The sequence below is a fragment of the Capra hircus genome, chromosome 14, assembly GCF_001704415.2.
Source record: "Capra hircus breed San Clemente chromosome 14, ASM170441v1, whole genome shotgun sequence".
Taxonomy (NCBI): Eukaryota; Metazoa; Chordata; class Mammalia; order Artiodactyla; family Bovidae; genus Capra; species Capra hircus.
The window spans coordinates 36397404-36410416 of NC_030821.1; the positions used below are offsets into that span (position 1 = coordinate 36397404).

The 13013-nt window shown below is 41.5% G+C and overlaps 1 protein-coding gene across 6 annotated transcripts in view; it reads right to left on the reverse strand.

Annotated features, from left to right (window-relative positions):
• Positions 1-13013, reverse strand: part of SAMD12 (sterile alpha motif domain containing 12) — a 446866-nt gene that overhangs the window by 395820 nt on the left and 38033 nt on the right. For all 6 annotated transcript variants that reach the window (XM_005689135.3, XM_018058375.1, XM_005689134.3 and 3 more), the window contains one exon: positions 1629-1807. In XM_005689135.3, the coding sequence (XP_005689192.1) occupies positions 1629-1807 (179 nt within the window). The remainder of the gene's footprint in view (positions 1-1628; positions 1808-13013) is intronic.

Genomic DNA, 13013 nt, shown 5'->3' on the forward strand with positions numbered 1-13013 from the left:
AAGTGAACTAGAGGCAAAAAGCACTGACATGAAAACTGGTTTTACTACCACATCACACATTCCAGATAATTCAGAAGTTATCAAATCCTATCAGGTTTGAATCCAACTTCTTATATCATCGAATCTGTTCTGCAAATAAAAGAGAATCTGGAAAAGTTGAATTAAATTAATTAAACTAAATTTGAATTAAAATCAGGCAATTGTCAATTAATTTGTTTTCTTTTCCTCCACTGTAATGTTTAATATTTTATGCATCTCTGAAAAGATCCTACTCAAATAAACCATTTATCTTCCTAGTTAAAGAAGACCTTTAAGACATTTTTTTCTCACTCTTTCAAGATGGAACCAACCACTGGCTGACCAGATTTAATGTCAAAATAGGGCTTACTTATTCCCAGCTCCTCTCACATAACAATAACCAACGAGTTTTCTATGAGTTGTAATTTCTCTCAGCTAGAATGTGCAAAATCTCTGCAATATCTCCCTTGCTAATTGTTCCCCATTCCCTACAACACAGATACACACACACTCTTTTGTCATCAGTTTTTAATTATCTGCACTAAAGTAATTGGTAATTATCCAAAAGTACAGACAAGGTAGAAAAATTCACATCTGATCTTGGAAGGCTTTTTTTTTTTTTTTTCTTTTTTACGGGAGTGGGAGGGAGTTATTGTATGACAGCCAAGCAACCTTTCTACTTGAGGCTTTTCTTGGGGGACTGCAACATCTGCTTTCCAAGGCATGCATATATTCATCCCCTCAACAAGCATTTGAAAGGAAGTCTCTTGGAAGAAAATACCATAGCAAGATGAGGTCTCTCAATTTCCAAGGGGCAAACTAACATACACCCCCAAAAGAAGCATCTTCACTGGTTTCAGACAAAAATCCATACAGTGCCAGTTCCATGATGGAGAACCTTTGAAAGAGGCTGCTCTTACTAAATAATCATCTATCCTTTAAACTCCCAGTTTACATCTATATTAAACACTGAAAGACTGAAGAATACTGCAACAAAATAGAGCAATTATATCTTTAACCAGGGTCCTGTTTACTACTGTCTACGTGACAGAATTGTTACAGAAACCTAATAAGCCAGTATGTCAAAGTTCTTCCAACAGTACCTGGAATACATGTATATATTTCATAAAATATCACTTGTTACTGTGATGGTCAGCAAAATCCCCTCATACTCATGCAGCCAACTGAGCCTTTTACAAAATACTTGTACATATACAGTATTCAACCTGACGGAGATGATAGCGTTTCTGGTACCCATTCTATAGGTGAAGAATCTGGGGCTTCAAAAGTCATATGACTTGTCCAATATTAGCAAATGATCAATTAAGCTTGGTAAACAGATTGTTAAGTCCAGGCACTCATCCCTATAGCTCATCCTATACCATCCTCAGAGCCTCATGCTCTAAGACTGACCACAAATGTGCTTTGATTTCACTCTAAAGGTGAGGAAGTCACTATTTTCATTCTTATTACTTGCAATCGAGGAGCAGTGTTTTTTGAATCACCAACAATAATTAATGAAAGTACTGTCAGTTCTTCCCTGGGGCTGGACCACAAAATACAGAAGCTGCAGCTTCAGAATCTCTTTACCTTATTGGAGTATCACCTACCTTAGTTGTCTCGGCTTCTGTCTGCAGTCTCTTGGGGGTTCCTTTTTGGTCAAGCACCTTCTGGAAAGTTTTATTTTTAATGGATTGAGACTCAACACCTTCACCTTCAATTTGTAGTTTAATACTTTCACCATGGGCAGGGTGATCAATACCCCGTGGATTCAAACCGCAGTGGAGAGCTAGGAAAGAGGAAAGAAATCTAACTCAGAAAACAGATCCTATAAGGAAGGTGTCCATGAAAGACAATACTTCATTTGGTCTACATGGGAAGAAACAAGACATTTCCAAGTTGAGGGGTGGAACCATAACTATAGGAAATAATCTGGGGAAGAGGGACCACGGTACGATAGCAAATCCCAAGCTCGGAAGTCAGAAAGACGGCAGCACAAATGCAGGAAGCATCAGTTTCAAGAAGTTCGACCTTGAGCAAGTGACTAATCCTCATGTTACAGATGATAATACCAAATCAGGCAACTTAGGCACTGCCTCCCACACATGCAGTTACTTCAACCCCTGCAGTTTAGTGTGTATCTATGCTTCCATCTGGAACACTGTTCATTCATTCCTTCCAGCTTCTGAATCTTCCCTATTCTTTGAGCATCCACTCAGTATTCAACAAATATGTATTGAGCAAATAGTAAAAAGTCAAGCAGGTATTTTGTTCCTAGCTCTCACTTCTCCCTTAACAAGTCCCATCCCTTCCCATCATTTCTGATACAATCAATCTGCCCATGACACTCAAATCTTACATCCAGCCCAGAGAGACCTCTTTTTTTTTTTTTTCTGACAGGTGTGTACTTGCTTTTTAATTTATTCTAATTGGAGGATAACTACTTTACAATATTGTGATGGTTTTGCCATCCATCAACATGAATTGGCAACAGGTTACATGTGTTCCCCTCATCCTGTACCCTCCTCCCACCACCCTCCCCACTGTATCCCTCTGGGTTGTCCCAGAGCACGAGCTTTGAGTGCCCTGCTTCATGCATCAGACTTGCACTGGTCATCTCTTTTACATATAAAATGAAGGTGAGCATGATGCATGTGCTGGGAACTGAACCCGGTCTCCCACGTGGGAGGTGAGAATTCCACCACTGAACCAGCAATGGCCCTGTCGCATACAGCCCAGAAAGGCCTCTCTTACAAGCTTCAGACGTAAGTAAGACTGTCACTCATCCCAATGTCAGTATATCAGAGATCTCACATTTAACATGTTCACACTGAACCTTGATTTTTCTACCCCCAAATATTCCCCTTCTCCAGTCACTACAGAGAAGCTCAAGAGTCCTCCTTGATACCACTCTCCCTATAAGTCAGTACATCACTTCCACCTTTTACCAGGGCCAGTGAGTGCTGCACTCAAGATGATGCTCCCATCCACCTCCCTCACCCTATCTCCACTGCCATGACTCTGGTCCACGCTACCCACCTGTCTCACCTAGACTGACCGCCCCACTGCTCCTCCTCCCTGGATGCCCACAATCTCATTAAAAGATGTATAGGTCAGTTCACAAGACTCTTCTGCTACAAAACAGAGACTCACTGGCTTAGAGAACAAACTTATGGTTACCTGGGTTGGGAGGGATAGTTAGGGAGTTTGGGGTTGACATGTACACACTGCTTTATTTAAAATAATCAAAGATCTACTGTATAAAAAACGTAGAGGGGACAAGAGAATAAGATAGATGATACTGGCCATGCATTGATAATTCTTGAAGCTAACTGATAGATTCATGGGGATTTATTTCACTACTTCTACTTTTGTGTATATAAGAAAGTTAAACAAACAAACAAATACGCAAACTTTCTAATGCCTTCATTGTACACCCAGAGCATTCAAAAGTCTTTAACGTGGGCAACAAGGCTATGACATTATCTGTTTCTTTCTACCTCTCCAATTTCCTCACCCACTACAGTATCCCTGGTCCACTCCACCTGTACCACCCACTTCCTTGTCTCTTCCTTGAACACTCCATGCCTTCTGGACTTTGCATATTATGTTTCTTTGTCTGAACAGTTCTTCCCCATTCTTCAGCTAACTGATACTCATCAGTCAGGTTTTGGCTTAAATACCAACTCTTCAGACACACCTTTCCTTAATCCCCTCCCTCATTCTCCCCCTCCCCCACCCCACATTAGATCACCTGCCTGGAATGACAAGTATTCAAGAAACATTGCACGAATCTTAAAAAACTCACCGTACAATGGTCCCTATGCACGTGACCTTATTTATACCACTTTATAATCTTATTTCTTTGTTTGGCTGTGCGGGGTCTTCCTTGCTGCACAGGCTTTTTCTAGCTGCAGTGAGTGGGGGCTACTCTCTAGTTGCGGTGCACGGGCTTCTCCCCGCAGTGGCTTCTCTTGTTGCGGAGCATGGGCATGCAGCCTTCAGCAGCTACGGCACACATCTCAGTAGCTGCCGCTCCTGCGCTCTGGAGTACAGGCTCAATAGCTGTGGCTCATGGGCTTAGTTGCTCTGCTGCATGTGGGATCTTCCAGGATCAGGGATTGAACCTGTGTCTCCTGCATTGACAGGCAGCTTCTTTACCACTGAGCCACCAAGGAAGCCCTATTTATACCATTTTATCTAAAAAATTATCTGAAATTCTTTTCTAGTCTTTTAAGTCTCCTAAAACAAGGCCCAGCCTATTTCACGGTACATTGTAGGCACTCATGTATTAGTTCATGCCTCTTCCCTCGGGTTTTGTGATGGATCTCAAATAATCTTCATGAAAAACCCTGATACATAATTATATTCATTTCACAGACAACGGAAATGAGGCTCAAAGGGTTATAATCATAAAAAGTCACACAGTGTCTGCTGAAGGTCACAAAGATTATGTATCATTTAGGTTGCAGATGATTTCAAGTTTCAGATGAACAAACTCAAAATAGATTAAGCAGTGAAGAAAATCATTAACTTTCAGGAGAGGAAGTCCAGTAATGGGAAAAGTTCTGTGTTAGCTGATTTCCCAGTTCAATAGGGCCATCAAGACCCTTTTCACTTCTCTGTTCTACCATCCATAACATCACCTTAAGCCTGGGTCCCCCATGGCACTACAGCTATAAGATTCTAGTTCACATCTAGCAATAGAGACAGCTTGGCTGACCATAGTTTTCCTTCCTCAATCCTCCTCCAAACTTGGGTTTTTCTCATTGGTCCAAAGTGAATCACACACATTCAATAGTGAACTAAAACACTGGTCGTGGAGGCAGGATTACCCTTAAACCACCTAAGGTCAAGTCCCCAAACCATATCGCTGTTACTCAACAAGGAGGGGTGGAATGGCTGCTGGAGAACCAAGCACAATACCCAGTTCAGGCAGTCGAATAAAAAGAACGCAACCTATGAGAGCATGAGGCTAATTACTGTTAATAACAATCAGCTTCTCCATCTCTAAAGATCAGCCTACTTACAGTGAATTTTCAATTAAATATACTAAAACTGTGATTATTAAAAAGAGGTGAGCTTGTGTAGGGAGATGGGGGATTTAGACATTAATGAGAAAAGAAAAAAAAAATGTGTATCTTTGTTCATACTCAAGCTGATGAGAAAAGAAAAAAAAAAATGTGTATCTTTGTTCATACTCAAGCATGATTCCCAGTTGTTTCCTGCCTTGAAATTCACATCCTGAGGAATATCACTGAGCTGCTGGGAGCTTCCAGTATCTCCCGTCCTCCTCTGCTATCACCTCCCCACTCAGACTGTCATACTTCCCTCACTCTTGCTCATGTTGGTCCCTCCTCCTAGAAAGAGGTTCTACCCCACCCAAATCCTACTTCCTTCTTTGGGGCATGAACTCCTATTCAGCTCACGTGTCTGTTCCAATGTCTTCACAAAGTCTTCTATGAGCTCTGGCATCGTGGGCTTCATCTCCTCCCTGTCTGAGGATGTCTGTCTAATTGATCTGTCTCATTGCTGAAAACTGCCAGCTCTATCTTCACTGCCCAGTCCAGAATCTGGCACATAACAGGCAGCGGAGAAACATCTGTTCAGCTGCTGAATGAACCAGCAATCGCCTATCTTTACACAAACACGCCTTACATCAAAATGCCTCTCTTCTCTGCTAGTAAATACTGAGTGTACAGAATGTAAGATCTCTATAGAAATGAGGTGGGATATGGCATTTTGACTTTCTATGCATGTTGCCTTCTTCATACACAGTTTTAATCCTTCATAACTGTTCCCTCTTCACTTACAAATCCAGTAGCCGATTTATGTTTCTGTGCTTGGGTATATTTACTTAAAACTGTTCCTGACAGGCTTTGTTTTCTTTTCCCTGAAATTTCATGTCCCTAATATTTACAAATCAAGCCACTTTCAAATGGCCTCTTGTATGCCGTGACCTCCATCTCTTTGTTTATCATGTAAAAGGTGTCCCCATTTGCTTTCTCTTTTCTGTCCTCATTATGACCCTTTCTTGTTTTCGCTAAAGTTCTTTACTCAGTTTAATGGGCTCAGTTGCTCACAGGTCAGCTTTGAGACCTTACTGTTTCCTGGATCTCCCTAACCTCACAGTCTTGTGGCTTGTGGATTTTTATTTATTGTATTAATACTGCAGGAGGCTTGCAGTCTTTACCTGAAGTGCTGCCACTGCGGCTTTACAGTTGCTAACAGTGAGCTCTTAAAATGAGTTAAACACCAGATTTTTACAGATGTTGCTCTTTTAAAAAGCTAGAGAAGGGACTTCTCTGGCAGTCCAGTGGTTAAGGTTTTTCCTTCTAAAGCAAGGGCTGTGGCTTTGATCCCTAGTGGGGGAGATAAAATCCCACATGCCTTGAGGCCAAAAATCCAAAACATAAAACAAAAGCAATATTGTAACAAATTCAATAAAGACTTTAAAAATGGTCCACACCCAAAAGAGGAAAAATCTTAAAAAAGCTAGAGAAAATTCATGCAAATACCCAAGTTTTAGCATTGTTTTGAGATGCCAATTTGAAGGCATCATCTCTTTTTCACATGCAAAAATCCACTCCCTCAGAAATGGAAACCCTCGTGTGTTGCTGGTGGTAACGTAAAATGGGACAGTTTGTGTGGAACACTGTATGATGATTCTTCAAAAATAAAAAATTAAAATACAAAATACTATTTGATCCAGCAATCTCAACAAAAGTAGGGATTTGAATAGGCATTTGTCTATCCATGTTTAGAGCAGCATTATTCATAATAGCCAAAAGGTGGAAAGAACCCAGGTGTCCATTGATGGATGAATGGACAAACATAATGTGATATATATGTGCCACAGAATATTATCCAGTCTTAAAAAGGAATGAAATTCTGATACATGCTACAATAAGGGTGAAACTTGAAAACATTATGTGAAGTGAAAGAAGCCAGTCACAAAAGGACAAGTATTGTGTGAGTCTATTTCATTCTGAGAGACAAAGTGCAACAGTGGTTACCAGAGGCTGGAGGAGAGAGGACTGGGATTTATTGCTTAGTATGAAATTTCAGCTTGGGTTGATGAGAAAGTTCTGGAGATAGACAGTGGTGATGGTTGCACAACGATATAAACATATCTAATGCCACTGACTCACACTCAACAATGGTTATGGTAACCAATTCTGTTATTTCTACAGTAAAATATTAAAACCAAAATGTACTACCTCTACTTTCACCTCCCTATCGCCTCCCAAAGCAGAAAGTTCCAAAAATATTTTTAGTCTTCTTTCAATCATCTAATTGTGCTTTTCAGGTATGTTTCTTTTTCAAAAAAAAAAAAAAAAAATAGACACGATAGCTCAGTGATATCCAATTTCTTTCAAATGTTCCTGAAATGGGCGCGGTCTCCAGAAAGGACCCCAGCCTGACCAGCAAAAGACATGCTTCACTCGCTGGAAGTGAGCCTGGGCCATCCTGATCCTGACCTCCGAGGGATCCCATTCCAGCGGGACTTCGGTCACAGTAACAAACTCTGCCTAAGCGCCAGGCATCATTTCATCTTGAGATGATTCAAGAGGAGCCGAGGGACGTGCTGGCCTCCCGACACTCATTTGTAAGAACAAGTGGATCTATTTGTCAAGGAGTTACACAGCTGCCCAGTCCTTTTAATTCCCACCCATGTGACACTCTCCCTTGTCTCCTTACAACTCATTCAAGTTGAATGGTCCTTTATTCCCAGCATCACTGAGAAGAGAGATGCTGTGCAAACACCGTCAGTGGTGCTGCTCTGGCTTCTGCACCTACGTTTGTACCAACTCATAGATGCTGCTTGGAACTCTCGAGATGTCTTATGCTTCTCTGCTTTGCCAGAATTGATCTTTTCCCATAATATACTCTTCCCTTTCCTTAAATACTAAATGCTCTTTCTTCTTTTCCCTGTGAAGCCTTAATTGACTTTGCATTCATTCATATCTTTCTAAGCAATGTTGACAATACATCTTTTTCTTATTAGATCTTGTGTGAGTATACACCGTGCATTCCAAGTGTTTATTAACATGTCTGCTTACCCTATAACTAGAAGCCCCATGAAGCAAGGGACTTCTTACTGAGTTTTACAAACCCAGTGCCCAGCCACCTGACTACTGTACAGTTACCCTAAAACAATAAGATTGATCCAATAAGACGCTTACAGAATAGGCAGAGGTATGATGGAAAAGATGCTGATCCAATCCTACTGTCATTCCCTTCTGCTAAGTAGTTCACATCTTTATTTTTCAAAGGAAGATTGGGATTGACATGTATACACTATCATGTGTAAAACAGCTAGCTAGTGAGAAACTGCTATATACCACAGGGAGCTCAGCTCGGTGCTCTGTGATGATCTAGATGGGTGGGATGGTGGGGTGAGAGGTCCAAGAGGGAGGGGATATAGGTATACCTATAGCTGATTCACTTCACTGTATAGTAGAACATTGTAAAGCAACTACAATCCCATTAAAAAAAAAAAAAAAACTTTAAAAACAAAAACAACAAAAAAGAGCAAATAAAAGTTCTTCCAACATAACCGGATAACTCAAGCTATGGAAAATCACAGAACCCTAGAGCTCCCAAACCTGCTGTTTTGCTTGACTGCTTTCTGCAGAACAGAAACTGCATTATTCATCTGCATACCTGCAAACTAAACAGTTGACATGTTTGGCACCTCATAAATGTTGCTAAATGAACACATGACCTTATGACACAAATATTAATATACTCCAATCCTCAGCCTGAGCTATTAAAATTGAGATAGACTGTTTACAATTTCATGTCTATTTCTTGCTATTAGCTAAAGTTCTTGGAGGACATGGCCCTTGTTTCATACCTCTCATGTATAATAAACACATACCAGACACTCTCCAAGTACCTGTTTAATTAAGGGAAGTGCCTCATGCATTATATTTCGGATTCAAATTCAGCAGAACTCTACCCTCTAGAAGTCACCCAGGCATCACAAAAGGCTGCTTGCTCTCTGTAGCAGACACTTCCAGTTGGCTAAACATTCCCAGTGCTCTCCTCCGTGGCCATCTCCCACAACATGGCTTAAAGTCAAAACTCAATTTCCCAGCTTCCCTTGCAGCTACAAGTGGCTGCTAACAGATTCCTACCTACAGGACCTAAGCAGGCATTTGATGGGTAAAGACACAGTTCTGGAACTGACAAAAGAGAACAGATGTGGATACCATCCTTTCCCTCCCTCTGTCTCGAATGCTGATGTGTTCTCTAGAGCTGCTACAGAGCTTCCGTGACAACAGGGCTCCAAACGTAAGTGAAAGTCAAGAGGCTAGTGGCCACATTGGCTCTGCCACCATAGGGCTACCCAACTATTTTCACAGTTGCCTCCCTCCGGACTTGGTGCTCTGACAGAGAAATAATCCCTTCTTGTTAAGTCACTTTGAATCAAGTATCCTCTAACTATCTGATGATCCATTCCAAACTGACACATGATTCCATTTTAACTAGTTACATATGGTTGCTTAGCTCTTCCTTAAGGAGGAAAAAAAAAAAAAAGAACACTGAAATCCTAGCAAAAGATTCCAGTTTGGGTTGCATAACTCCCATTGACTTAGAAAGCTCCATAAGTATAGTAATACCTTAGCAAGGAAGGTGTACATTAAGAATACACTGTTCATATTGTTATGAAGAAAATTATCATCAGAAGTAGATAAATCCAGGTCTTCCACTGTGGAGACCTGAGGCAAAACTCTTACTCAAAAGCGGGACTCTGGTATCCACAATATTCATAAGAACTTCTGTATGAATGAATGTGTTCCTGGGAGTCAGGTCACTAACATTTTAACATGAGAATATAGCGATGTCTCAGGAAAGAAGTTTGGGTTAAGCTAGTGGATACAGAGCACAGTGGCTATTTGGGCCAAGGAACCTGTCCAGTGGACATCCCCTAGGGCAGGGGTCAGCAAATTCCAGCCCATGGGCCAAATCCACTCTGCCACCTGTTTTCATATGCCTTGTGATCTGAGAATAATTTTTACATTTTTTAATGGTTGGGAGAAAAAAAAAATAACCTAAAGGACTATTTTGTGACCTGAAAAGAATATATGGAATTCAAATGTCAGTGTTCATCAAGTTTTACTGAAACACAGCCATCCTTAATTATTTGTATATTATCTATGACCACTTTTCTGCTATAATGGCAAAAGTGAGTAGTGGTAACAAAGACCAGGCATGCATGCTTAGTCTCTCAGTTGTCCAATTCTTTGCATCTCCACGGACTGTAGTCTGCCAGGTTCCTCTGTCTCTGGGAATTTCCAGGCAAGAATACTGGAGTGGGCTGTCATTCCCTTCTCCAGGGGATCTTCCTGACCCAGGAATTGAACCTCAGTCTCCTGCATTGTAGGTGGATTTTTTACTGTCTGAGTCACAGGGAAGTCACCAGAGATCATATGGCCTGCAAAGACTAAAATATCTGCCAGCTGGCCCTTTACAAAAATAAGTCTGCTGAGTGAGCCCTCAGCAGTGAGTCTGCTGAGTAGAACCACGTTCTGGAGACCCCAGGGTCTTTCACTTTATCATTAAAAAGTGCCCCAAACTCATGGATCTTTGGGGAACTCACCTCTGACTTATTCTGCACTCCCCCACTCCCAGGCAATTTAGATAAACTAAATCATGTTTGATTTTATCATTTGGGTCAGACTATGAGGAGACAGAATAGGATTTCCAAACCTCTCCTTGGTCAGTTCAATGTGGTTCTGCAAACATATGCCAAAACTTAACATGTTTTAGATACAGTCTGAAATACTTTGTTCACTATCAAAAAGAACAAAGTAAAACATAAACTTCTAAATGGGTAACAGAGGCATTAGAAGAGGGCATGTCCATTCCTAGCCAGCCTGGAAGGGACCAGTTAACAGATGGACCCCTTCCTCTGAACAAGAAGAGACTGGAGAGAAAGAAGGCACTCTGCTGATGAGGAGGAGGGGAAACCAGCAAGGACTGTGGACGGCCGGATGCCCAAAACACACTGTACTGGCCTCAGGAGTCTGCCCTACGGTAGATGGTAGCCTTGACAACTGCCTTGTGGCTGCCACAGTGGAACCTGGGTGAGTGTCGGTCCCAGCCAGGTGTTCAGGCCATGTGCAGCTGTGTCGGGACGCCATCTCCTCTGAGCCACGTGAAGAACACTCATGCTGACTCAATGTGTCCACAGAGATGATGTCCCCTTTGTAAAACAGATTAAGAGAATCTCATTTCCCCAAGAGTACTTAACTGTGGCAACCACAGCAAGTATTCACCCTTCCTACCCACGATATCTGGACTAAACACAGCAGAAATTCAGATAATGCTTAACTTACACATTTCACCATCAGGACAGTGGGGGGAAGGCTTTGGACAACCTCCATTAACTGTTATTTCATGAGGAGAATACAAAGGCAGACAAACTCAGAAGTTCTGTGAAGCTTTAGAGGACTCAGGTATCAGACTGAAAGAAAACAGGTGGTTTACAATGGTGACCAAAACATTTTTATCCATGATACTATAAGAAGATTTCATGCCATGAACCAGTGCCCAAACAGCTGTATCTATGTACATGAACTGAACCAATTTTTCATAAAACAGTATTTTCCTTTACTACATGTAATCTACTATGATTTTTTTTCTCAAAAATTTGTAAGGTAGTACCTCTTGGATGCTTCTGAGAAAAGAGAAGAGACACACACTTTTCTCAATTTTCTCTACTAAGGAAAAACAAAAATCCCGAGCATTATGTACAAAGCAAATGTAAGACTGACTTTGAAAGGTGAAGAGGAGTTAGACTATCTAGGGACCTTGGATCTCAAGGAAAGACATGGAGGTGAGTTTCCTAGGCTCTCTCTTTGCCTCATATATTCCAGACTTGGAGCTGAAGAAGCTGAAACCTGGAGGTGTCAAAGGGCACCACCAAAAAGTAAGATAATAAGAGCCTGTGCTCTGTAGACAAAGGACCATGACAAGGGCAGCCTAGCAAGATGGAAACTTCTAGATAGTAATTGCTCTACTCTAATATCACAGTAAAAATGTAACTCAACCACTCATATCAGCAAAGGAGAAGCCCAACTTCCACCCTGACCTGGGCTATAATAAGGTATTCCAAAATCTCCAGTGGGTCATAGAAGGCTAAGTAAGGAGCCCAGACCTTCATCTCTGTTGGTTGGTAATAGGGTTACTTCCACACCCCTACAATGTCATCTGAGAAGTGTGAAGGTTTCACTTCCACCCCCAACAAGGAGACAGTCCCTCCTTTCTGGGGTGATGTCAGAGCAAGCCTGATGGTGAGCCTGGGCTTTCATCACACTGTTTATCATCAGTGATAAACAGCAAAGAGGCCCCATCCCCCAGCATTCAACTTAGGCAGAATGAGGAACCTGAATTTCTAACTCTACTTGGCTAGAGTGGTGTTAAAGAAAAGCAGTTAAAACAGAAGGCTGAAGTAAGAAAGATTCAGTCTCATGGAATTCCCTGGTGGCTCAGATGGTAAAGAATCTGCTGCAATGCAGGAGATCCAGGCTTGATCCCTGGGTTGGGAAGAGCCCCTGGAGAAGGGAATGGCTACCCACTCCAGTATTCTTGCCTGGAGAATTCCATGGACAGAGGAGCCTGGTGGGCTACAGTCCATGGGGGCACAAAGAATCAGGCACAGCTGAGCAACTAACATTTCCCTTCAGTGTCTCATAACATAAAATGAAAATGTCCAAGTTCTGATTGAACAGAAAAATCACACATAACCAAGAAGCAGGAGGACCTCAAACTGAATGGGGAATGATCAGTCCATAGATGCCAATACCAAGATTACAGATCTCAGAATTATTTGACAAAAATTTAAAAGTGGGCCATGTTAAAAATCTTCAGTGAGTAATTAAACCTGTCTCTCTCTCTCACACACACACACACCCAGAGAACTTCAGCCAAGAAAATCTCAAAAAAAGAAAATAAGAGACAAAGAAGAAAAATGGAAATATCAT